At 43.0% G+C, this 26,613-nt stretch overlaps 1 protein-coding gene across 1 annotated transcript in view; it reads right to left on the reverse strand.

Moving 5' to 3' along the window:
* Positions 1-26,613, reverse strand: part of LOC139755306 (roundabout homolog 1-like) — a 432,853-nt gene that overhangs the window by 109,889 nt on the left and 296,351 nt on the right. The window contains exons 6-7 of the mRNA XM_071673426.1: positions 4,535-4,801; positions 2,105-2,590 (exon numbers count right to left, since the gene is read on the reverse strand). Of these exons, the coding sequence (XP_071529527.1) occupies positions 2,105-2,590; positions 4,535-4,801 (753 nt within the window). The remainder of the gene's footprint in view (positions 1-2,104; positions 2,591-4,534; positions 4,802-26,613) is intronic.

The raw sequence follows: 26,613 nt of genomic DNA on the forward strand, positions 1-26,613 counted from the left end.
CATAGTACAACCCCAGAAAAGACCCACAGAACAGATTCACACGTACTACCACACAATAGACCCCCACACAGTACGACCACTGAACAAACACACACATTACGACCCCAGAGAAGATGCACACATTACAACCACAGAACAGACTCACACAGCACCATCACAGAGCGAAACCACACAGTAACGCCCCAGAGCAGAACCACACAAAATCACCCCAGAACAGACCCACACAATACCACACAGGACAAAACCATTGCCACACAAAATACTGCAACCGTATTTTCGCCAAATTAGGATCTGCTGTAACTCTTGTTTGTCCTTTGTGTTTGCTGAGGGATTATCTGGCAGGCGAGTTATGAGAAAGGGAGGGAAGGAAGGTGGGAGGGAAGGGAAGTGGGAGGGAAGAAAGATAGAGAGGGATAGAAAAGACAAAGTTAAAGGAAGACAGAGAGGGACGGAAAGGAAGACAGAGAGGAACGGAGAGGAAGACAGAGAGGAACGGAGAAGAAGACACAGAGGAACGGAGAGGAAGACACAGAGGAACGGAGAAAACGAAGTTGAGGAAACAATATAACAAGCTAATTAGGGTTGGGAGTAACGATGTAACGGAAGGGATGAGAGTAGTGATGTCACAAAGAGGGTAAGAGTAACGATGCAACGGAGGGACCATGGTAACGGCATAACGGAGGGGTGAAAGTAACAGTGTAACGGAGGGGGTGATAATAACGGTGTAACGGAGAGGGTGAGAGTAACGGTGTAAAGGAAGAGGAAGAGTATCGGTGTAACGGAGGAGGGAAAGTCAAGGTGTGACGGAATGGGAAAGTAATGGTGTAACATATGGGGGGCGGGGGGGGGGGGGGAGAGCCGGGTGAGGCTGCTGGAGGGGGGGGGGGGGGGAAGGGACCACACAACAATCCTCTAAAGCTCTCTCGACCTTCAGAGAAACAGAAAATATAACCAACATATGCACTGCTGTAACATAACCAACATATGCACTGCTGTAACATAACCAACATATGCACTGCTGTAACATAACCAACATATGCACTGCTGTAACATAACCAACATATGCACTGCTGTAACATAACCAACATATGCAGTGCTGTAACATAACCAACATATGCACTGCTGTAACCTAACCAACATATGCACTGCTGTAAATGCTATTTATGCTGTGTTGTAAATAATACTTACATCATACAGGCAGAGTGGTTGACAATGGTGTTGTATATGTGCTACTTTATCCTATTGTAGTAACCCCTCTGGGTCGGCAAAGGATGTAGTATATCTTTTTCCTGTTTCTATGAACAGAATGAAACGGCATTAATGCATTTTCCTCTCTCCCTGTGTGTCTCTTATCTCTGTACCCGTTTCTCTACATTTCTCTCCTTTTATTTATCATCTTTTCTTAGTGTGGTTTCCGGACATCTAACGCTGTTCCTGTTACCAGTATACTTGCTCTTCCTACAACAATGGTACAAAGTTTACAAATATTACCATTACTGTCCCTCCCAGCACAATCTCCACCATCACCACCACAGTCGCCCCCACCACAATCACCATCACTAATAAGACAGCAATAATTGGGACATGTAGCCACAGACCTGCCCTTCCTGCCTGGCTTGGTGAGTGTGACAAAAGTGCTTGAATGAGAAGACAAGCCACTGATGCAGGCGTCCGGAGTCACGCCCCACTGTATCTAGAGTACTGGACTATCATGTCCCTGAGAGTCCCGCCTTACTTGCTAGCTGGATTCCCGGTGTGTGTGTGTGTGTGTGTGTGTGTGTGTGTGTGTGTGTGTGTGTATGCGCGCGCACCCTATAACGTTATCTTCTATGTTTATACATTATGTCGACATTCTTTGGACTATCTAGATTGCCTGTCATGTATACGACACTTCCCCGAGTACACACGAGTATATATATACTCTAGGTATACACTAGCTTAGGATGGCGTGCTCAGATGGGTACGCTGGGCATACACCAGTGTGGGCTGGGGTGCAGCCTTACATGTACACCAGTGTAGGACGAGGCATAACCCTATATGTACACCAGTGTGGGCTGGGGTGAATAGTAGATGCACACCAGTGTGGTCTGGGATGTACACTTACTTGTGATGGTGAGGTCGCCTTCTTTGTTGACGGAGATCCTTTTGCCGTCTGTCCGGACGGGCGCGGCGCCACGGTACCAGGTGAGAGCGGGCGTGGGCGGTCCCTTGGCACGGCAGTGCAGGGTGGCGTGGGTGCGGGCGGGGAGGGTCTGGTTGGCGGGCGGGACGGTGATGAAGGGTGGCGGGGTATGTCGGGCGGCCACAAGGGTGAGCCAGGCACGGGCGTGGGCGGCACCCGCCTCGCTCACCAGAGAGCAGGTCCAGGAGCCGCCCTGGGCGTGGCGAGTGGGCTTAAGCACAAGGGTACCGTCCCGGGCAACGTGGGCTCCCTGGCCCTTCCAGCCTGCCCCCGCTGGCTGCTGCGGCAGCGAGGAGTGTGTCCAGACGGCCGTGGGCGGAGGCGTTCCTGTCCCGTAGCACGGCAGCCGCACCGTAGTGTTGAGCACCACCGACGTGTCGACCGGACCCGACACCAGCTGCGGCGGGTCTGTCCCCAGAACATTAGTTAGTACGGTAGAGACACGACGCTCACACAACACAACAACCCCCTCACGCAACACAACACTTCACACAAGAGAATATCATGCAACACTAACACTGCACTCAACGCGACAATCTCTTCATGCAACACAGACAGTGCACACGCCATAACATCCTATGCAACAAACACACTGGAAGCAACAAAAATATCTCACGCAACACAAATATCTAATATAATGCAAGCACTTGATAGAACATGAATAATGCAACAGTAACACTTGTAGCAAAACATACACAATGCATTAGAAAGACTTCATACAAAAAATCTTGGTGCAATACTAACATTTAATTTAACACAAATAGTGAATATAAGACAAATATTTGATATGACGCAAACACTTGATGCAATACAGTAAAACACACACACCTGATGCAACACAAGAGCCTGATTAGTTAAAAAGTTATGCCCAGCTGACGTCATCACTGCCTACCGTAACACAAGACCTGTACACTAACAACACTTGACCAAGGTCGTGAGTCAGGTTTACTACCAGCTCAAGTGAGACGCACTGACCACCGTGTGAGCTGCCGTGTTAAGCAGTAATAAACCAACTCGACTGAATATGATCTAAATGTCAGCAACATTTGTTATATCAAACCAGAACAAAATGAAAGATATTTCCGACCTTTATTGTGTTCATTCCAGCACAAGTACAGCCAAGCATCCGTCAGACACCGATGCTGAACCCCGCCAGGATAAAACCCTTTGATTACCACGACCGTCTTCCCCAGGACGACAAGTTAACCGCTTGTTTACCATGATTTATCAAGCACGGCGGAGAAAGTCATCGTAACCTTAGATTAATTTGTTATCCTGATGGGGCGAAGTCGTCCTACTCAAAGGGTTAAACACTAGTACGAGTCACGTGATTTGTATGTCATCAAGTGAGGAACCACACCTGTATCACTAGTCTTACTTATGGTTAAGATTCTCACGAGGTCACGTTGTGCATGGCAGCGCACGACCTCACCAGTTTTCCCCTACATATGTAACATTCTAAGATGCGCTAAACGATCTATGGTGTGAGGCAGACTACAATTGTACCGAGACTACGTTTAGCCAACGTAAGTGCATCTGTGGACAGATTTTTTGGATATGGTCATACACGTGAAGTTAAAGTGCACAGGTTAAACATATATTTTTTCTACTAAAGCAAGATAAAGTCTCTCTTTACTGAAGCTGAGGAAGGGACTCTATTCAACCACTAACCCCTGAAAGCAGTTACAGTATCGTTAAGGTTTACTTCTGCTCCCAGTAGCAACATGACACTGTTGGTCAGGTGCAATTATTATTGTAACATTATCATCCCAGGAGAAATATGACGTGAGGTGGAAACTTTGATATATACACCCCTGATCACCTGGAGTATATTTGAATAACGTAAGTATACTTGATATATCGCGGTATATCCTCGACATACCGGCACCAAAGCTGATACTCCAGGGGACTCCTATAGTTCAGTTATACTTAGCACTAGATTCTTTTCTAGAGGTGACTCAACAGACTTACATTACATAGGTTAAGTCTAAGCACGTAAACATCCACCATGAAAGTGTCTAGTGGTGTTAAATTCTACCTGCATCCATCAACATCCTCAGTACGAGCCAACAACCCAGAGGTAATACACGAGATGTTAGGTTCATTCCAACATCCATGAACGGTATTATCTACCCTGCTCACCAAGAAAAAAAAAGCATTAACAGACTTGCTCCATCTGATCCTACAAATGAGATCAGACTTTCTCTCACTATCATCATAATGACTCTCTCCAAGATAATGCTAATCCTGTTTATACTTTCAACGAGAAGCATAGCCAGTTCTCCTAGCCTGGTCCAGTATCAATAACAAGGTTTGTTTTAGATTCGACCTCTGTTAAGACTTGGGACTCACCGTAAACTGTGATGGTGGCGTTGGCGACGACTGTAGCGACTGCGTTCTCTGCCTGGCAGATGTACACGCCGGCGTCTTCGACAGTGACGCCGCTGATCCTGAGTGTGGAGTCCGCGTCCAGGCGTGCACGCACTACGGGCATACGTCCGTCGTGGCGTCTCCAGAGGACATGAGGACGCGGGGACCCGCCGACACGACAACGAAGGGCTGCCTCCCCGCCTGTTACACTCGTCACGTCGCTCGGGAGACGCACGAAGAACGGTCGGACTGATGAGGAGAGAAAAATCTTTATATACCAACATGGAGCGTCCAGCGGATGAGCTACGGCAAGGCAGAAGACGCTGCCAGTGTAAGAATAAAGACTGCTGGTGACCAAGGCTGGTGAAAAATGAATTGTGATGAGTCAGCACATCTGTGGTGGAGGAGGAGAGGATGAACCAGACAAGAGCTCTGCGGCGGTGAAGGACGGAGGAAGAACCTGCATTCGTGAGAGATGAAATGGTTCCAGTCTTGAAGACAAGAGAAAGAAGGTCCACTGGTGAGGGATGGGATGGCTCCAGAGTCTGAAATGCAGGAAGTGAACGGTGCACTAAAGAAACCAAATTGCGACCAGCATCGACGGAGAACGAAGCGCTACAATGAAGGCAGAGGGAAGAATAGCCCCATAAAAAGGCCGAAAAGATTGACAGCAATAATAGTGACCAGAACAATGGAGGTTAACTAAACTGGTGAGATAAAAGGTGGCAAGAGTTAGGCTAGTGAGATACAGGGAGCTCTGCCGTATATCACAGTAGTGAGATCATGGACAGCATAAGCGACACAAGTGAAAGAATTGTAGGGCCTGGAAGAAAAGTAGACCTAGAAGATCAGTAGGCCTGGTAGACGGTTGGAAACCTTGTGAAAAGGATAAATAGTTCTGTTAAAAGATAATTAGGCCATGGAAGGAGGTTGGAGGGTCTTAGGATACTGATCCCCTTCTTGGTGTGAAACTGGTTACGAGCGCAGCAGAGGGATGGTATCCTTTATATACACAAGAAAGAGGGAAGGTGGATGAAGACTCCAGCACCTGCGACTCAGGGCAGCATGAGTTACAGGGAACGAGCAAGGAGGCGAGGCTGACCCACGGAAAGAGAGCGTGATGAAGACATGAAGATGCTGTTAGGTGAAGAATAGCGATGGAAGTGTACGGCATTACCGTGAAGGGAAGAAGGGTGGTTACTGCATCGGTGAGAGGTGAGAGGGAGGGGAGAGCCTGCCGCTAGGGTGAGGGAAGAGGGCATTACTGTAGGCAGGAGGGAGAGGGGAGAGCTTGCCAGCCTCACGAATTACACTACACTGGATAAGACGCGATGACCCACATAGCTGTAATGGAAGAGCCAGGAAAGGCACGAGGACGGAGGAGAGGGGAAGCACGAGAGATGAGAGAAGCAAGGAGAAAAAGGTGGAGAGAGAAGTGGAAAAAATTGAAGAGAAGAAATGGCATTAAAGACGGTAAGAGTTGGTCCTGAAATATAAATAACTTACTGGGTTTGTCTGAGTCCTCCAGCAGCAACTACATCGTTAACCATAACACGCGTTACAGGAAATTGTTTGCTGGCCTACCTAATCTATGATAATTGATGACCTGTTATTCTGCATTTTCTACTATAAATGAAAATGTTCATTCTACATAAATACATACAGCAATTCATCATTTCATATTCCATGGAAAAAATAACAGGAATATAACCTCAAGAAAAATTAAAATGATACTTTTTTACCCGTATTCCCTTACTTCCTCTATCTGTCAGGTCGATCGCAGAACAAAGACAAGCGCACACACACACACACACACACACACACACACACACACACACACACACACCCGTCACCAGCACATGTGCGTCACTGCCGCTCGATTGCTCTGTTGTGTTGCAGTCGTGTGATGCAACTGACCTGTTCCGTCCCTGGTGTAGCTGCTCTCTGGAAAACAATGTAGTTTGTCGACTTTACTTATCTCTCTCTCTCTCTCTCTCTCTCTCTCTCTCTCTCTCTCTCTCTCTCTCTCTCTCCTATAACATACACTGTCACCTATAGGATCATAAGAACAAAGAAATGGAGGAAACTGTAAGAAGCTTGTTGCCCGTACGAGGCAGACATTGCCATCATAAAGCTTAACCCCCTGCCAGTGTTCCCCTACACCACCTACATAATCTAACAGCCATTTTCTACCTGGACCCCTGTGGTAGAGATGTTAAGCACTTGTACATATACCGGCTGTAAATGTGGAAGGTTGGCTCAGGTCAGTAGTGGTGATCATATTGTTTCCTGTTATAACAACTTTAAGTTAGTGCTTGGAAGCAAGTAAGACCCTTTCTTCTGTTGTAACACGATGGTACTAAGTGTCGGTCTCTTGAATTTTCGTCTGTGGAAAGTACTTCATTTTCTTACGAGAACTTACAACGACATTCTACCAAAATGTGGGGCTAAAACGTAGCGCAAGCCGCAGGAAAATCCAGAGTTATGAAGAATGAGTCGTGTGAGGTACGATCTACCATGTGGTATGTTTAGGATGGAAAGCTTGTACCTCTGTGAACTGAATGCCAGAAGCCCATGTGTGGGTGAGGCAGAAAGGAAAGACTGCAGCCTGGGGCAAAGGAGAGAATTTTGACAACTAAATGAGAGAGAGAGAGAGAGAGAGAGAGAGAGAGAGAGAGAGAGAGAGAGAGAGAGAGAGAGAGAGAGAGAGAGAGAGAGAGACAGGGAGAGGCTAGGGGAACCACTCTTCCTACAATAATTCCCACTCGTATCAGGAGTTTGTGGGAAGAACTAGAACGGGGATTTCGCGTGCTATCCCACTTGAAAGACTAGAGGGCTGGCCGATGGTGATATTGGGAACAAGATACCACCTTGATATTCGAGAAATCAGATGATGGCTTTGACCAAGTGATCCCACGACTAGGATGTGAAGATAGGCAAGTGATGAGGGTTAGCAGGCAATAAGATAAGCAGCCTTGGACGATGAATTTGTAAATAGAGGCCTTTGGGACTGAAAAGCCTTTAATACAGCAAGGATTGTAGATGACAATACTGAAGGTGTCTAGGATGGTGTATTAGGCACATAATAGGAAAACACAAATTACAGACAAATTCATGCATGTTGTTCACTCGAACACAACAGACGTCAACACATGAGAACCTAACCTGACATCGTGAAACCACTGCTAACAACTTCCCTGAGCTTGAGCCAGGGATTTTTTGTTGATAGTTTTGTCAGGGGTAGAAGTGGTTGGACGGGGGAAAGTATAGTTTTGAAAGGTAACAACAGAGTTAAAGAGTATAAAGGTTCATGGTATAGCCTTGCTCTGCCCTCCCAGCCATCACCAACACCGGACCACGTTCGGTCTCCCGGCTGGCCGACGTGATCACATGACACCTACTACCACCCTACCTACCCGTGAAAATCTTCGCGTCACTCCCAACGTTCATTGTTTTCCCAAATACTTCCGCCACTTGGGCGGCATACGCCAGCCGGCTCCCGGGGACGGACCTACCTGGAAACCACTGCCCTAGTGCTCGGGACCCACGTACAGTACACCCGGGTCCCGCACCAAAAACACTGGGAAGAGACTGGGGAAATTTTCCACGCGGAGGATATGTGGAGCGGGTCGGCCATTTCTTCCTGACGCTAATGTTTGCCAATTGCCGGAGCGACTTGCTGGGTAAGCTTGAGTAAGCTGCACAAGACGTTCAGTGCGCACGCTCAAATGGTCAGGTTAGGAGTTCAAAGAAGGATTAAGTTTTATAAAACTTGAAGAGGGATTATGTCTATGAAGTTGTAAAACAAAATATGCTAAAAAAGTAAAAAGAAAAGAAGAAAAATTGTATTCATCAAGATGAGAGAGAGAGAGATTATATTCGTAAAAGCCAGAGCGGCTGGACTTATATGATTCTTTCGAGGGGTTTTAAAAGAAGGAGGGCAACAGGATACAAAATATTAATGATTCTCTTTAAAAATTCCGAAGATCAACTTTCAGTGCGACTTTAAGAAGTATCAAGCTTTGAAATTTAGGAGTGATAATCCTGAGGGTTTACGAAGGATTACGCATTATTTTTAAGTGAATCAGGAATGAACGAAGAAAAGTAGAATTTACGAAGGTCCAGGAATTACCTGTACCTTTAACACTATCGAAGACCACGCTCAGAAAAGACGTGGGGAGTTGCTCTTAAAAATATAGCTCAGGTAATGATACTACGATGTTTTCTATCAACATGTAATACGTGAGAGTTTTGTTTGTAAGTATACGACATTATGAAATCAATAAACTAATACAAATGTTTCAAGAGGCCAAGGTTAGGTTAGGTTAGGCCAAGGTTATTAGGACGTATTAAGGAAGCCTCCAGGGTATTTACATATACCTGAGGAGTTAGGACACATTATTTGGTCGCACGTGCAACCGGGGATCATGTTGATCTAGTGCGTAGGATATTGATGTGAGGTAGGAATCAACTGTCCTCAGTGATTTGTCTCTTTTCATTGGCTTTGTATGGTTCTGTAAACTATTTGAATTTTTCACATCCTAATATGGACCTGAATTTATCTACAGTCTGAAAAGGAAATCAACCATCATAACTTGCGGGAGTGTGTTACATGTTCTTACTTTTCATTGGAGTTTTTGAGAAAAAATTCGTGAAAAGCGAAAGCAGAGATAGATATCATATCGTGATAATCAGAGACGTATTAAATTTCTCTGGCACATAAGAGGTTGTGGATGTCCCTGATGATATACTGTAGAGAAGATTTAATATCTGATCAAACTAACTGTTGGGTCGGTCCAACATCCCGGATATTTAGTAAGGGCTCACACAAGGGTCATCTACACGTTTTGGGCTATATATATAGTCGTACTTAATCACGTGCCGTAGTCCAGCCTACAGTGACTAGGACAACAGTCAGCTCAAGAGAACAGAGTAGAAAAAAGGTACATTGAAGAACATATGGACAGCAACATCATCTCTGAGGACAGAAATGATTGGTAGATGTGAGGTGATTAAGGGAAATTTACGACAGATAGATTTTGAGTCTACTGTATTGTTTCCAGATATGGGTAGATGGCTATGTCCAAAATGTTCGTGTTATTTCTTGGTTGAACTGAAATGTTTAAGACTCAGCAATGGGAAACAAGTGAGATTTTGAAACATACGTGGGTAGAAACTGGGTAGAAATTGCGTTTTGCATTATTGAACCTAACCAAGTTACTCTTCCTCCTTCCATTTAATGCACACCTCTATACTGAGAGAGGAAGTATGCTCAGTGCGAGAGAGATGATAAACAGAAAAGACGAGACAATAAAAAGTGACACGAAGTATGTGTGGTGGTGGAATCACTGACATACTTCTCGGCCACTGCTCTCCTGAGGTGTGTGCGTGTGTCCCATCCCGCAGCATGCGACGTCTGCTGCTTCCCAGTTTCTTATGAAGACTGGCCACACGGAGGCTGAACGGTATGATACCTCCTTCTTTACTCATGCAAAGAATGATTACGGTTAGAGAGTGAAGAAAGATCATTCATGGGAACATGAGAGAAAGCAAACTACAGGGCAGAACCTGAGGGACGACATTGCTAACAGGACAAGAGGGAGGAGTCGCTCCATCATCAACTACCCTGATGGAACAGCTAAAAGGAGCTATGCATTACAGAAGGTGAGAGAAGGAGAAAACACAAAGTAAGAAGTTTAGAAAGAAAAGACTTCTGCTAGACCCTGTCACTGCTTTGGAGATGTCGAGGGGTCATGAAACGTCACCAAAATCCCTGTGAAAGAGCGACCAGAAGTGGTCACGAAGGAGAGATCACTAGTAGACCTTTGCACTGCTAAAGCTGTGTTGGTGACCTGAAAGATGGATGTGAGATTGGATGTGAGATTGTAAGTGCTAATAAAAGTGAGACCTTGGGAGAGTTTCAAAGATTTTGGAAACAGCAGAAAAGAGAGCAATGGGGTTATGACTACATAGGGTCAAAACAGTTTCCCTACTTGATGATGGACTGCATTCAGACAGGCTTCCAAAATGATGGGAAGGTTTGGGTTTTCACAGAGACGAAACGAAAAAGCAAGAGTGACTGCTATAACTCGAGCAGTGTGTGTGGTAATTAAATGGTTGTGTCGTCATGGCTTTAAGTAGTGTGTCATCTGACTTGACTGGTTCCGTCAAGGTTCTGAGTGGATTGTGCTCTCACGGGCTACTTTACTCCCCGTCCTCATTAGTCTGATCAGCTTAACTCTTTACATCAAGGTTATTAGTTTCCTGGGCTCTGATTGGCTGGCAATGTTAGGGTTTTGAGTAATATGGGATACTGTTGGTCGTTTTTTCAGGGTTGTTAATTATCTGTATTGTCACTGGACGTTGTGGTTAGGCTCCTCATTAAATCACGTATTCATTTCTCTTTGTTTAGATTAGTCCATTTTATCTGGACTTTCACGAATGGACATTTTCATTCTCCTGATTAGCTGATTTGGCAATGTTCTAAAGTCATTGGCTCAGTCAGCAATGTGACTGGTTGAATCAGTTCACTACCTCATCATCTCTCTAAGTCAACATTCTGACTAGTTGTTTGGATCAGTGACTTGAGTTGTGTGTCGGACAGTGAACCAAATGGCTATTATCGCTGATCCAACAAGTATGACTGCATGATCATTATAACCATACACAGTGACTGCATGATCATTATAACCATGCACAGTGACTGCATGATCATTATGACTGGATGATCGTCAAAATCTTACACAGGGATTTAATGTTCATTTTCATACATATTGATTGGAGGACCAGTACAATCATACTCTATAACTGGATATCTAACTATCATAAAAAGGATTGGATAGTTATCACACAGTGACTGGATCATCATCACTATCAGAGAGAGTGAGTGGAGGTGTACCATCCTCATACATAGGGAGTGGAGGATTATTAGTGTCATGCACAGTGATCAAGCCTCTGTCAAGAGTCTTAGAAACAATTGCTTGAGCTTAATATATCATTATGAAATATTTATGAAATTTATGCAGAAAAATCAGAATTCGTCTTTTAAGTATCAACTTGATGGACAATTGATTTTAATCCAATTTCATTATTGTTCGTTATCTCAATATGATATCTAGTGGTTGATTTATATGCTTAGGATACATCACTGTCACCACTCCTGTTGCCATGCAGACAAAGGAACATGTAGATATAAAATTTCTGTACAATTAAGTGCGCCTAGAAATACAATGAATACTGAATAGACCGAAATCCTACACCTGAAGCAATATGCACTGAACCTGTGCGCAGATGAAAACTGTAGGATAAATTTGTTAAGTTGAAACTGTTAACCAAGTTAGTGTAACTCCAGACCCAACCAGAACACTCACAGTCGCAAGCACTATGAATTCTGAACAAACCATTGACGTGAAACTATCGACATGAAACTATTCGAAATGTTGGAAAATGTACTTCACTTTCATGGTGAGCAAAGTTCTCGCCAGTAGTTAAACTGATGGGAAACTAGAGAAAAAAGACAGCAAACTCTCGCAGTCTCCCATTTAATAAAGAGCGTTGGAAACAATTGTACGAAAGCGACCGTTGTGACAATGCATCGAGAGCAATAGAGACTCCCCAGCAGCCTTCAGAGGTCGTCTGGGGACGTGTTGCTTATACGATCATCATGCTCTCTTGCTGACGAGTCTTGATAAAGAATAATTGAAGGGGAGACCAGGGTAATGGGGGGAAGAGAAAAAGAGACAGAGTTTCTTTGTCCATTAATTCTAGGAAGAGACTTAGGTAATCAAGACGCCTCAAAGACCAGATAGAGGCAGGGGATGCAAATATATAGTTGAGTAACAAGAATGTATACATAGGCAGTTACCAATTTCTGTAACCATGTATCGGTCATTCCCATTATTTAACTATTCATTCATCCATTTATCGATCCATCTCTCAATAAACTCATCCATCCATACGCTTACTGACCTCCATTTATCATCCAGTAATAAATATATTCATCCATACAGCCACACATTTATGTATCCTCCTCTCCAACCATCCACCTCTCATACAGGGTGGTGTGAGAATCCGTCACACCACCTGCCACAGGGTAGATCCTCCTGAAGGGTAGTGTAAGGGCACCACACGCCTCCAGCCAGTAAATCAATAGACACGTATTAGTAATCCACCAGCCCTCATCTGCCTCTTGTGATGGCCCGACACATAATCACTGAGAAGTGTTTCCACTCGTCAGTTTCCAGGGGGTTTCTTACCCCTGCCAACTTTCCCATTATCTTCACTTGTATTCGTCGTCTCTTCAGTTAGCCTTCTCTCAAGTTTGGTATTATCTTCCTCCTTCCCTGATGCAAATGCTGAGATCTCAAAAATGTCTTAGTCCTCTTTTACTCTATATTGTCTTATGCATTTTATTTCAGTCTCTAAAGCTGTCTATATTCTCTTACGTTTCTTCTGTAAGTCTCCTCCATTTATATTTGTATATCTGAGTAGCTATGTAACTCGTATATCATTTCTTTTGCAACTTTTTTGCCTTCTTTGCCATGAGAAATAGCGCCTGAAATAGTTCTATAGAAACAAATTTAAATTCCTTTACTCCTTGCGAAGTTAAGTTTTGGCTCCTGTATGTTGAAACATTTCCATATCTACTACTCTTATCTCTTTACGACAACTATTCTGCGTCTTCCTTCAATCATAGAAAATCACATCAATTTTTCTGATCTTGTGGCCTAAGTAACATTGCTAATAATCATTTGTGTCATAATTTCTGTGACATATCCTTCAGGGATTTCAATCGTTTTGCTTCTAGGTCCTTAGTTTCCTTGTAAGGCATTTCTTGCATATTGATTTTCTTGATCTGGATGATTTCCTCTCCATGTTAATTACCTATTTCTGTAGGACAGCCGAGATGTTGGCATGGGCCACCCATGGGAGCTCCACTGACCTCTACCTCCGCTGATGGTCACTTTCTGCAAGATTCTCACAGTAGCGACAACCGCAACTCAATCAAACATATTTGAACAATCTTTCAGGTATTTCATGATTACCTTTTCTTCTGTTTTTTCTTCCTTCTGTCCCCACAGTTCCCTATTATTTCCTGCTTTCTTCCCTCTACTTTCCTCTCGTCCATGTGATGGATATTCAGTCCTTTAATACACTTATTCTTTACGGTAATAAGTACGACCCACCTTATTCTGTCTAGCCAAGACGCCTCCTATGCGATGGTTTCAGGTGGTGGTGTGGTGTACCATACTTGGTGGTGTGTACCATACTCGTTGATGTGGTACATACCATACTTAGGATATTATCAGGAGTGTAGACCATCCTTCTTGGTTCATAAATTGATAAATGAATAAGTGGGAAGGTAGGTATAAGGAAAGGCGGACAGATAGGTAGATAGACAGGTAAACATAAATACTGATATTTTATCGCTGTCTAATGTTTTATATTCTATTTTTCATATATATGTTTGCCTATGTATTCCATTTCTACCTGTCTTCCCCCACCTATATTTTCATTGTCTACTTATTACATCAACAACCTCTTCTTATGCTCTCTTGTCCCATTAGATCTTTTCTTTCTCTATATCTGGGATTCTTTCTTATGTACATGAAATCCTGTATAACACTGAATAGGATCCAGTTATATACTATTCATGTCCAAGCTAGTTTTCGACCAACGATTTTAAACTAAAGCTAACTTGAGCGCATCCAATCTCTAAGTGTTACTGTAACGAAAACAAAGCCCATCATCCACAGCCAAGTTCCACAAACCATTCCACCGTTCATATTTACTGGTTCATCTATCATAGTTCAGGCGGCTGATAGCATGTCGCCCTCATATACCACTACGATCCAGTTCATGCTGTCCAGTGCACGCCTCTCACCTTCCTGACTGTGCAGGCCCCGATACCCCAAAGCTTCCATCATTTACACCTTCCGTCTCCTCTGTTTATTCTTTCCCCTCCACCTCTCTCTAACATCCTAACATCCTAACGTGAAGAATCTGTCTCACACCAAGTAGCGCCCTTAGGCATTTCATTTCCAGCACACCCACGTTCTTCCTTTTCTTTGTGATTAAGACCCACGACTCAACTATATAAGACTAGCAAAACAACTATACCTTCAAATGTCCGTCTTTGCATTGACAGACACTGACTTCTTCCACCCGCTCCTTAATGCTCCCTAGACCTTAGCCTCATCTTCCGTAACTCCTAATGTCTCAGGCACTCCACATTCAAACCTACACTCAAGTCATCCTCTCTCACTCCCCCTGCATTTATTCATACTGCTTTTCAACTTCCTCTATTCACATACTTTCCCAAAGCCGATCAAAAGATATCGAGTTTCTCTGGGTAGACTACAAAAAGAGCAGTGTCATTTTAAAAAATCAATTTATTCACCTTCCAAATGATTTGATTTGTGCCGGTAATCCCGGCAAAATTTATTGTGCACCCCATGCTCATCCTGTAAGCGGTAGCGCAAAAGTATTACAAGGGTCACAAAGGATCTTAGTCAGACCCCAGTGGGTAGATATTTCATAGGATGTTACAATTCACAACAGGTATTTCATTACATAGTTTCACATGGTAATTTTTACCGACTAGATGCAAAAAGTGGATACAAACTTACAATCTCAGGTATCTTGTACCAACAATAAGATGATGTGACATTTCTTGCAGGGTGTGTTTAGATCTATCCGTAAAAGGCTCTATTTTTTCACATTCTAAGACGGTTCTAGCTTGTGTCCAAATCTTTAACCACAAACTTTACAATTCAAATGATTAACATCTCCAGACAGGCCAAAGCGCCAATAGTAACTATAGCCTTGCCTTAATTGGCACTGACATCATGTAATCTGCTGATGTTATTACTTTCTCCATATTCTTGTTTTACTTTACGCATTTCACTGTGATGGAAAACCTTTCTACTTGTGCTTATTTGAACTCGTCTTTGTGCTTCAAAGAGGTCAGATAGTTCCTTTCTAATTACAGTCCTTCCAAGAACCCCGCATTCCTATAATATTGTAGACCCGCCCCTCGCTTGACGAGCATTGTATGTACCTGCCTCCTCACCCCGCCCATGAACACATCAAACAATCATGGTGACATCATACGTCCTCACCGCAGACGAACCTTCACCATGAACTACTTACCCTCCTCCCTTCTTACTTATACACATGCCATACTCGCCTGGCAAAAACTCCTGGCTCTTGTCACTACCTTTTTTCGTACACAATAATTATGTTCATGCAGCCTCCATAACGTAAGTATATGAATCTCATTATTTATCTTTTTCCAGAGCTATAAGTACCATATATATATTAACTCTCGCCAGGTACTTCTTACAAAGAGTCTTCAAACGTCAGTTTCTGAAACAACATATCTCCTCTGTCAGAAGCTTTGTGCTTGCCACCACCCTCTCAGTCACCATTTCCATGAATTATGGAATAAATCCTATATGCCAAAAGTTTTACTCACATTTCATCGAATACATCTTGTATGACCCGATCTTTTCCCATGTATTATGGAATACATCCTGTATGACCCGATCTTTTCCCATGTATTATGAAATACATCCTGTATGACCCGATCTTTTCCCATGTATTATGGAATACATCATGTATGACCCGATCTTTCCCATGTATTATGGAATACATCGTGTATGACCTGGTCTTCCTGAGCACCACCTACCTGCTGGATATTGTTTCATCTATTTCCTTTTTTGTTAATTCTCAGCGTTGTTCATCCCGAGGTGGTCGGTCTCAGGGAGGAGAGTGGAAGGCAGCTAGAGCGATATATTGCTCCAACGTTTTCTCACCCGAACACCTCTCTCTCTCTCTCTCTCTCTCTCTCTCTCTCTCTCTCTCTCTCTCTCTCTCTCTCTACCCTCCACCATCTCCACCCGCTACCCTCCACCCCAGTACTAAACACGGCCGGTCTCCGACAGTATTGCCACCATTACCGAATTTTTGTTGGTAAAGTTTCCCTGTTCACTAATCATAAACCGTTCACTAATTACGTCATAATGAACCATAAATGATCAACGAAATACATAACTGAAACTTTCTTTCTCAGATGTGGTTCAAGTTGTGAAGTGATACTCTCCATTTTGAAGCAATGAATAGGTTGAAGCGTAAAGCATTTTATAATGATACAGGTTATTTTGTGTGTATATATATATATATATATATATATATATATATATATATATATATATATATATATATATATATATATATATATATGCTTGCCAAATGTGATTACTATACGAGTGTTACGGGGAGAGTTTTACACTCGTGTTGCCACTTTTCTCAACCTTGTATTTATGTACCATGTACATATATGTAGCGTGTGTGTGTGTGTGTGTGTGTGTGTGTGTGTGTGTGTGTGTGTGTGTATCAGCGTTCTGAGACCACAGTCTCATTGCTCAAATTATTAGAAACACTATCAAAGAAAGTAGAGAGAGAGAGAGAGAGAGAGAGAGAGAGAGAGAGAGAGAGAGAGAGAGAGAGAGAGAGAGAGAGAGAGAGAGAGAGACTACAACCCTCACTTGAAGTGTATGACTTGTGTTTGTTGACTTTGCTAAAAATCTACATAAGAATATACTAACAATATTTCTGTACAGGTTCTGACTTAGATTTAAACGCAGCAAACTATTTCGTTGTCACCGTTGGGAGGAAAGTCAGAGCAACGCTGGTATAGATTCTAAAGAATCAGACGTCGGCAGTCAACGCCTCAGTGGGAGCCTCTGGGCAGGGTGCAGCGGTATCCTAACCTCCAGATAACACAAAATATGATGTCATGTCTTCCTGGCTGACGACCAGGACCTATGTGCAGATAACATGTCTCTGTTGATGGAGAAACCACGAAGGCACGAGTGAAGCCAAAGTTAATGGCATAAACCCGATGCAGCAATAAATAGCCGACGTTGTTTAGCTCATTCCACACTTTATATAACGCTCCATTACTTGAGGACGACGAGTACTATGTATGCTTCACAAGATCTATAAAGTCAAAGACCGAACAAAGATCTTTCTGTTCAGACTACACAACGAAACAATGACAGTCCCAGAGTTTAATGGATGGTCACGATCCCCACCAACACACACACACACACACACACACACACGAACGGTCAGGCTAATGCAAGAGGCGGACTTTGGCCAGCTCAAGAGAAACCGTTAATGTATACAGAAAGACATGTAACAGATGGTCCCTCGTAACACGAGCGATACACCTTCTGGACTATTGTGGGATGGCGAGAGACAGGGAAACACTTTGATGGATCGGCTTTAGAGAGACTAAGAAACGAAGAGGTGGATGGAGGCACCGGCTTGGATGATGCTATGGGTTCTGAGAGGGATGCTCTTACAGTCGCTATTAGTGAAGATGTCAGAGATGTGCTCCGAGGTGGAACAGCGAAGAGAATATTGGGTATTGTTTCATCCCCAGAGGTAGGGGAGGGTGGAGGCTGGGGGGGGACTGTTCCAGTTCATTTTTGTGACGGAGAAGAATAGAGACAGAGGGAAAGAGGAAGGACCGCTGTGTTGGGGTGTGGGAGTTATTTTTCGAGGTCGCCTTTGAAGCACCGTAAGTCAGTAGGGATGTTGTTGGTGGTGGTGGCGGAGAGGGAGGAGAGGATTGTTGCAGCTATGTCGACAAAGCTCAGAAGGGATTACCTGTAAGTCGTCCCTTTGGTAGACGAGGTTTGCGGGATTGTTAGAGATTATTTTGGCAAAAAATAAAGGAAGGGGTACGGATTGTCTGAGATCGCTCTCGGCTGTGGAGAAGGCAAGAGGATTTGTTGGAGTCCCAGTGGCAGTGAAGCAAAGTTGGTGACGCTTATGTTGGCGAGGAATGACAGAACTGATGGCGACAGCCTCTGTGTTGGTCGAGTTCTGGATATATTTCAAGTAACTGGTTTTTGTTGGTGATAATCAGCTGGAATACTGATATTTGTCATTTTCTGTTAGAAAGAACGATTCTTTTTATTAGCGCTTGTCTTTTCAGGGCGATGAAAATTAGAATTGTTTTCGATAGTCCTTATATTGATGAACAGAATGCCATATTGGTGGTGACTTCGATTGTCCTGGTCAAAATGCTGAAAGATATTGGTGGAGAGTGCAAGGTTTTGCCCTGAGTCGTTCTGGTGTTGGAGAAGGAAAGCTGTATGAGAATAGAGTCTTTATTCCTCTTTTCTCGACGTGGGAACGTTAATATATCATTTGAGATCATTACTGAGATGGGAAAAGCCTAATTAGGAATCCGACAGAAAAAATAGTCTAAATTGAAAATACAGGAACATTGTATCAGGGGAATGTACGGCATGTCGGGGATTCGACCCTTGTGCTGCGGTTAAGGTATGGCGGCAGACGGCGTTAATAGCGATCACTTCGCTAATGCGTCCATAATAGATGCATTAGTGGCTTGATCGGTATGCACGCGTCTGCATTCGCCTTTGAAATCAGGGAACAATGGCCTCAGGCTCCCTTACGCTCAGTAGTCACCACCAGCCAGACAGCTCCAGATGACGAGATATTCTCGACAATGACTGTCGTAAACTAAATCTTAAATCAACTTATTCTTCCTTATGTACTTCTAGTTTACATTTATTTTACTTTGTTCATAAGATATTAAATTTAGGGATATCTTGCACACTTAATACTCACGTAAGCTTACCTCAGGTAATTGATATTTCCTTAACACTACAAACTCGGGGTTATCTTGAATATCTTGCAAGTAAATAAACACCCTGGACACCTAGACACCTAGGTTTACCTTTGGTTTGGAGGAAATACGAGAAACAACTATTTGATCTATGGGACTGTGGAGTTGTGCACACCACCAGATGATGGACGAACGGGGAGTTCACGACAAAATAATCGACCACGAAGAAACTATTGAAAAAAAGGCACCCAGAACAACAGCAAAACCTGAGTCGGCGAACTCTACTCAAGATTTATGTTGGTTGAACCAGTAGGCTGGATGGAAAGGCAAAATCGAGGATGTCAGTTCTGTGGTCACCAAAGACATTGAAAATTATCATTTGTAGCATGACTGCTGAAACACATTATGGTGAACGTCGCCCATAGTGAACAGACACTAACAGGGGTGATGATGTTACTGAGAGCAGCGAGGATAAGGTACATGAATTAGGCTGGTGGTGTTCAGAGGCCAGAGAAGGTTAAGGAGATTATCGTGAAAGGCCCCACTACCTCAGCACTCTTAATGGACCAACGGAAATGTCTTCAGCAGACAGGAAGGAACACACAGGATTCTCGGAAGGCTGAAGTAACGTCAGGAAAGTGAAGGGACTCGAAGAAATTACTGGATAGGTTTGATTTGTGTTGGTGTGTCCTTGCTTCATACACCCCCTTGTCCGATGGTGAATCTCAGTAATGTTGTTAGATATATGACATATTAACTACATTGTTTTAGTTTCGAGAACCTGATCATTTTTCCGATTTTTTTCGCATCATATAATTTTTGTTCGGGATGGCTGGAAACTGATGCCATGTCGAGATGTTTTCGGCGATCTAAATAGCTCGAGGATGTAACTTATAAACACACACAAGATACAGCCCTCCACTATATACCTCCTTCCCCACCTGCCTGTCACAGATACTTCTCCCCGCCCTCACCCTAAGATCACCACATTCCCCCGCCACAACTACATCTTCGGCGCTCCAACATCCCAGACCTCCGCGACTTCCAACCTAAGATGAAGATAGCGAGACACCTGGCTCGCACCTCGCCTCCCCGGGAGACACAAAGTTACGTGGCTTAGGGGACAAAACCCAACAATTTTTGCAGAGGCTCCAACAACTTTTCTCATTGTAATCACATCAAAGAGTCGTGTGGGCGGGTCGTAGCCTGGCGGTCGGCTGCCTGGCAGGGTAGGGCGTCGTTATGGTCTTGGAGACTCCGCTTCCATTAAAGATTTCTGCTCTTAGGTTAGGGTGAAGGTTACATGAGCTTCTTGGAAAGGTTTTGTGTGGTTACAATAGCTTGACTGGTTAAGACATCCTGTGTGAGGTTACAACAGTCCGGGATATCCTGTGTGAGGTTATACTAGTCTGGGATATCCTATGTGAGGTTATATTAGTCTGGGACATCCTATGTGAGGTTACAGTGGTTAACTGGGAAGGTTATCCTGTGTGTGGCACTAAGATCTGTTGTCAGTCTGTGGTTTATCTGATCATAAAGTTTACTTTCACTGTTTTCTACAGTAGTTCCCTTGTGACAATGATCTATATACAAACTCTCGAAGGAGAATCTTGCTGTTTAATCTGAATTGTTTGATTTGTGTGTGTGTGTGTGTGGGGGGGGGGGGGGGGGGGGTAGAGCGATGTGAGAGCTGCTGAGTGAATACTGAGGTAATGTCATCTCGTGAGCTCTGGGAAAATATCTAAGCTGTTTAGGTAAGGATGGATAGTTAATGATGACTCCTACTACTACTACTAACAAGAGTAACTACTGAATAGAGGTGAGCCGGAGGGGGGGGGGGGGGGGAGTAATGTAGAGTAATGCAGGGTCAAGGACAGGAGATGAAGTTGTAGACAATTTGTGTAAGTTACGAAAAAGTTTAATGATAAACGGAAATGTGATGAGAAGAAGATTACAGTGTTGTAAAGAGTGTAATCCTGGAGGGCAGTAGCCGGCTCTGGAAGCCAGGCGACCTAGAAGTTGGAAATAATATTAAGGTTTGGTTAACATGGGAGGGAATGGTTGGGATGGGAGGGAATGGTTGGGATGGGAGGGGATGGTTGGGATGGGAGGGGATGGTTGGGATGGGAGTGAGTGTTTGAAAAGGGGGGAAATGGTTGGGTGGGAGGTAATAGTTGGTACGGATAGAAAAGGTTAGTTGGAAGGGAATGAGTGAAACGGGAGAACTTGAATCAGGTGAGAGGGAGGGGTATTAATGTATGGTGAAGGAGACAAGGTAATTCATATGCTGGCACTTTTAGTGCTTCATATCTGGATTTTTCTAAGTATCATGTTGTAAGTATTGTTATTTTAGTTTAGTCCAGTGTGTCAAAATCTATGCTGGGTCCACTTGAAAGTTGATTCAATCCTTGTCCTTCTCTCCTGACCTTCATATAAGCCGGACACATCTTCACGTGAACTGAGTCACACCCAAACACTCAGATGTAAACAATGATGAGATTGGCGTCGTTGCCTTATATAACCCTGTTATGTGAAAGGGGTCATTCAGTGCTTTATATATTCATGTGATCATTATATATCTTGATATAAAAAAGTTAATAACAAGAGAAATATCTTCATGATATAACTAACATTCATGGTCAACTGTTATCAATTACTGAAGACGTGTCATGGGACATCATTGTTAGTGACGGGATACGGTTACATTTCTAATAAGACACTATCAACTATCATGAGAGACCCTTAACATTTATAAGAAATCAATGCAATTATCATGCGGTACTATTAACAATCATGGGCCACTATTAACCAACACTGGATGCGATTAACAACAACGGAATACCATTAATAACCAAGAGATAACATTAGCAACCATGGGATACTATCAACAACTAAGGGATAATATTAACAACTCTGCATTATCATTAAAAACAGTGGCATAACATAACTAACCATGGGCTATCATTACAACCCATGGGCTATCATTACAACCCATGGGCTATCATTACAACCCATGGGATATCATTACAACCCATGGGATATCATTACAACCCATGGGATATCATTACAACCCATGGGATATCATTACAACCCATGGGATATCATTACAACCCATGGGATATCATTACAACCCATGGGATATCATTACAAACCATGGGATATCATTACAACCCATGGGATATCATTACAACCCATGGGATATCATTAACAATCGTTAACAACATGAACACTACATACTGGAGGTGACGCGTGCCGATGGATGGAGGTTTTAACAATGTTGCTGTGAAGGCGGTCCACCATTAAGTGCGGCTCTAGGGACAATGGGTGCGGGCATTAGCACGGGGGGGTCGGCACCAGCTGTCTACCGCCCCTTTGTTTCCCTGGCGATTGGTGGAGTGCCTTTGGTAAGTCTCTTAATTTCCCCAAATGCAACTTTTTTGTGGGTTTATCGATTAAGTGTTGCATGATTTATTGAATGGATGTTATATGTGTTGTTTTACTGTTGCACGATGTATTGGCTGGTTGCTGAGTCATATATCAACAATGTTGGATGATACATTACTTGGGTTTTCCATGACCGACTGAGTATTGCGAAATATTTTGATTCGTCACCCGGTCATTATATGATGATCTACAGTGTTATCTACATATGTTCATTGCTTTTGTAGTTCATTTAATCGTATGAAATGGACCTTTTCAAGTTTTGCAATCTTCAGTGTGGCGATAGTCGGCACCTGCACATTCTTAACAACAAGAATGAACAGTACAGTAACCTGGCTCACCTGTCACCTCACTCACTACTGTAATCCGCACCAAGTTTTGTAATCAAGACCAAAACAAAAATAATGCTGTTTTAACTTTAAGACTCGAGTCAGTTTCGAACCCACGACCCCTGATATGCGAGGCAAACATTCGATCCTGAATTAACTAGGTTTATGATGAATGGTTATTCATATCCACGGAAGAGAACTTTTAAAAAGAGATAAGAACACGGGAAATTCCCTGCAATGGGCGTGACTGACCAATATATATATATATATATATATATATATATATATATATATATATATATATATATATATATATATATATCCCTGGGGATAGGGGAGAAAGAATACTTCCCACGTATTCCCTGCGTGTCGTAGAAGGCGACTAAAAGGGGAGGGAGCGGGGGGCTGGAAATCCTCCCCTCTCATCAGGAGGCCAGGTGAGGATATTCCCTCAGAGGCCCAGTCCTCTGTTCTTAACGCTACCTCGCTAACGCGGGAAATGGCAAATAGTTTGAAAGAAAAAAAAAAAAAAAAAAAAATATATATATATATATATATATATATATATATATATATATATATATATATATATATACATATATATACATATACATATTTTTTTTTTTTTTTTTTTATACTTTGTCGCTGTCTCCCGCGTTTGCGAGGTAGCGCAAGGAAACAGACGAAAGAAATGGCCCAACCCCCCCCCCCCATACACATGTACATACACACGTCCACACACGCAAATATACATACCTACACAGCTTTCCATGGTTTACCCCAGACGCTTCACATGCCTTGATTCAATCCACTGACAGCACGTCAACCCCTGTATACCACATCGCTCCAATTCACTCTATTCCTTGCCCTCCTTTCACCCTCCTGCATGTTCAGGCCCCGATCACACAAAATCTTTTCACTCCATCTTTCCACCTCCAATTTGGTCTCCCTCTTCTCCTCGTTCCCTCCACCTCCGACACATATATCCTCTTGGTCAATCTTTCCTCACTCATTCTCTCCATGTGCCCAAACCATTTCAAAACACCCTCTTCTGCTCTCTCAACCACGCTCTTTTTATTTCCACACATCTCTCTTACCCTTACGTTACTTACTCGATCAAACCACCTCACACCACACATTGTCCTCAAACATCTCATTTCCAGCACATCCATCCTCCTGCGCACAACTCTATCCATAGCCCACGCCTCGCAACCATACAACATTGTTGGAACCTACTATTCCTTCAAACATACCCATTTTTGCTTTCCGAGATAATGTTCTCGACTTCCACACATTTTTCAAGGCTCCCAAAATTTTCGCCCCCTCCCCCACCCTATGATCCACTTCCGCTTCCATGGTTCCATCCGCTGACAGATCCACTCCCAGATATCTAAAACACTTCACTTCCTCCAGTTTTTCTCCATTCAAACTCACCTCCCAATTGACTTGACCCTCAACCCTACTGTACCTAATAACCTTGCTCTTATTCACATTTACTCTTAACTTTCTTCTTCCACACACTTTACCAAACTCAGTCACCAGCTTCTGCAGTTTCTCACATGAATCAGCCACCAGCGCTGTATCATCAGCGAACAACAACTGACTCACTTCCCAAGCTCTCTCATCCCCAACAGACTTCATACTTGCCCCTCTTTCCAAGACTCTTGCATTTACCTCCCTAACAACCCCATCCATAAACAAATTAAACAACCATGGAGACATCACACACCCCTGCCGCAAACCTACATTCACTGAGAACCAATCACTTTCCTCTCTTCCTACACGTACACATGCCTTACATCCTCGATAAAAACTTTTCACTGCTTCTAACAACTTTCCTCCCACACCATATATTCTTAATACCTTCCACAGAGCATCTCTATCAACTCTATCATATGCCTTCTCCAGATCCATAAATGCTACATACAAATCCATTTGCTTTTCTAAGTATTTCTCACATACATTCTTCAAAGCAAACACCTGATCCACACATCCTCTACCACTTCTGAAACCACACTGCTCTTCCCCAATCTGATGCTCTGTACATGCCTTCACCCTCTCAATCAATACCCTCCCATATAATTTACCAGGAATACTCAACAAACTTATACCTCTGTAATTTGAGCACTCACTCTTATCCCCTTTGCCTTTGTACAATGGCACTATGCACGCATTCCGCCAATCCTCAGGCACCTCACCATGAGTCATACATACATTAAACAACCTTACCAACCAGTCAACAATACAGTCACCCCCTTTTTTAATAAATTCCACTGCAATACCATCCAAACCTGCTGCCTTGCCGGCTTTCATCTTCCGCAAAGCTTTTACTACCTCTTCTCTGTTTACCAAATCATTTTCCCTAACCCTCTCACTTTGCACACCACCTCGACCCAAACACCCTATATCTGCCACTCTGTCATCAGACACATTCAACAAACCTTCAAAATACTCATTCCATCTCCTTCTCACATCACCACTACTTGTTATCACCTCCCCATTTACGCCCTTCACTGAAGTTCCCATTTGCTCCCTTGTCTTACGCACCCCATTTACCTCCTTCCAGAACATCTTTTTATTCTCCCCAAAATTTACTGATAGTCTCCCACCCCAACTCTCATTTGCCCTTTTTTTCACCTCTTGCACCTTTCTCTTGACCTCCTGTCTCTTTCTTTTATACTTCTCCCACTCAATTGCATTTTTTCCCTGCAAAAATCGTCCAAATGCCTCTCTCTTCTCTTTCACTAATACTCTTACTTCTTCATCCCACCACTCACTACCCTTTCAAACAGCCCACCTCCCACTCTTCTCATGCCACAAGCATCTTTGCGCAATCCATCACTGATTCCCTAAATACATCCCATTCCTCCCCCACTCCCCTTACTTCCATTGTTCTCACCTTTCTCCACTCTGTACACAGTCTCTCCCGATACTTCTTCACACAGGTCTCCTTCCCAAGCTCACTTACTCTCACCACCTTCTTCACCCCAACATTCACATATATATATATATATATATATATATATATATATATATATATATATATATATATATATATATATATATATAATCATCTATTCATCGTATATACTATCTATATATTTCTTGCATGACTTATAGTTTCATAGCTTTAGACAGAGGAAAGCACAAGCAAGTTTAATCGTAAACCAGAATTATTCTTGCCATTGATGTCATATCCTTGTTATCTGTCTCTTTATCATGTAATAAGTATCTGTAGCAGAGGCAGCGGTGGGTGAAGTTTGCCTTCCCATCCTAGTGCTTTGCCAGTTTGGATGGAGAGAGAGAGAGAGAGAGAGAGAGAGAGAGAGAGAGAGAGAGAGAGAGAGAGAGAAATTATATATATATATATATATATATATATATATATATATATATATATATAGATAGATAGATAGATAGATAGATATATGATTTTAAATTTGTATCATAGTTCAATGATACCAAAGCTTTTCTGTTTCAAAAGAAATTTTCAGGGATTGACAGACAACTGACCTCCAACCACAAATTCAATTCCTTTGTTACAAAAATTCTCATGTTCCCAACTGTCACTAAATATCAAGCAGAATTTTTACATCAGTGACAAGTAAACCTTCTCTTACTGTCAA

The sequence above is a fragment of the Panulirus ornatus genome, chromosome 19, assembly GCF_036320965.1.
Source record: "Panulirus ornatus isolate Po-2019 chromosome 19, ASM3632096v1, whole genome shotgun sequence".
NCBI lineage: Eukaryota > Metazoa > Arthropoda > Malacostraca > Decapoda > Palinuridae > Panulirus > Panulirus ornatus.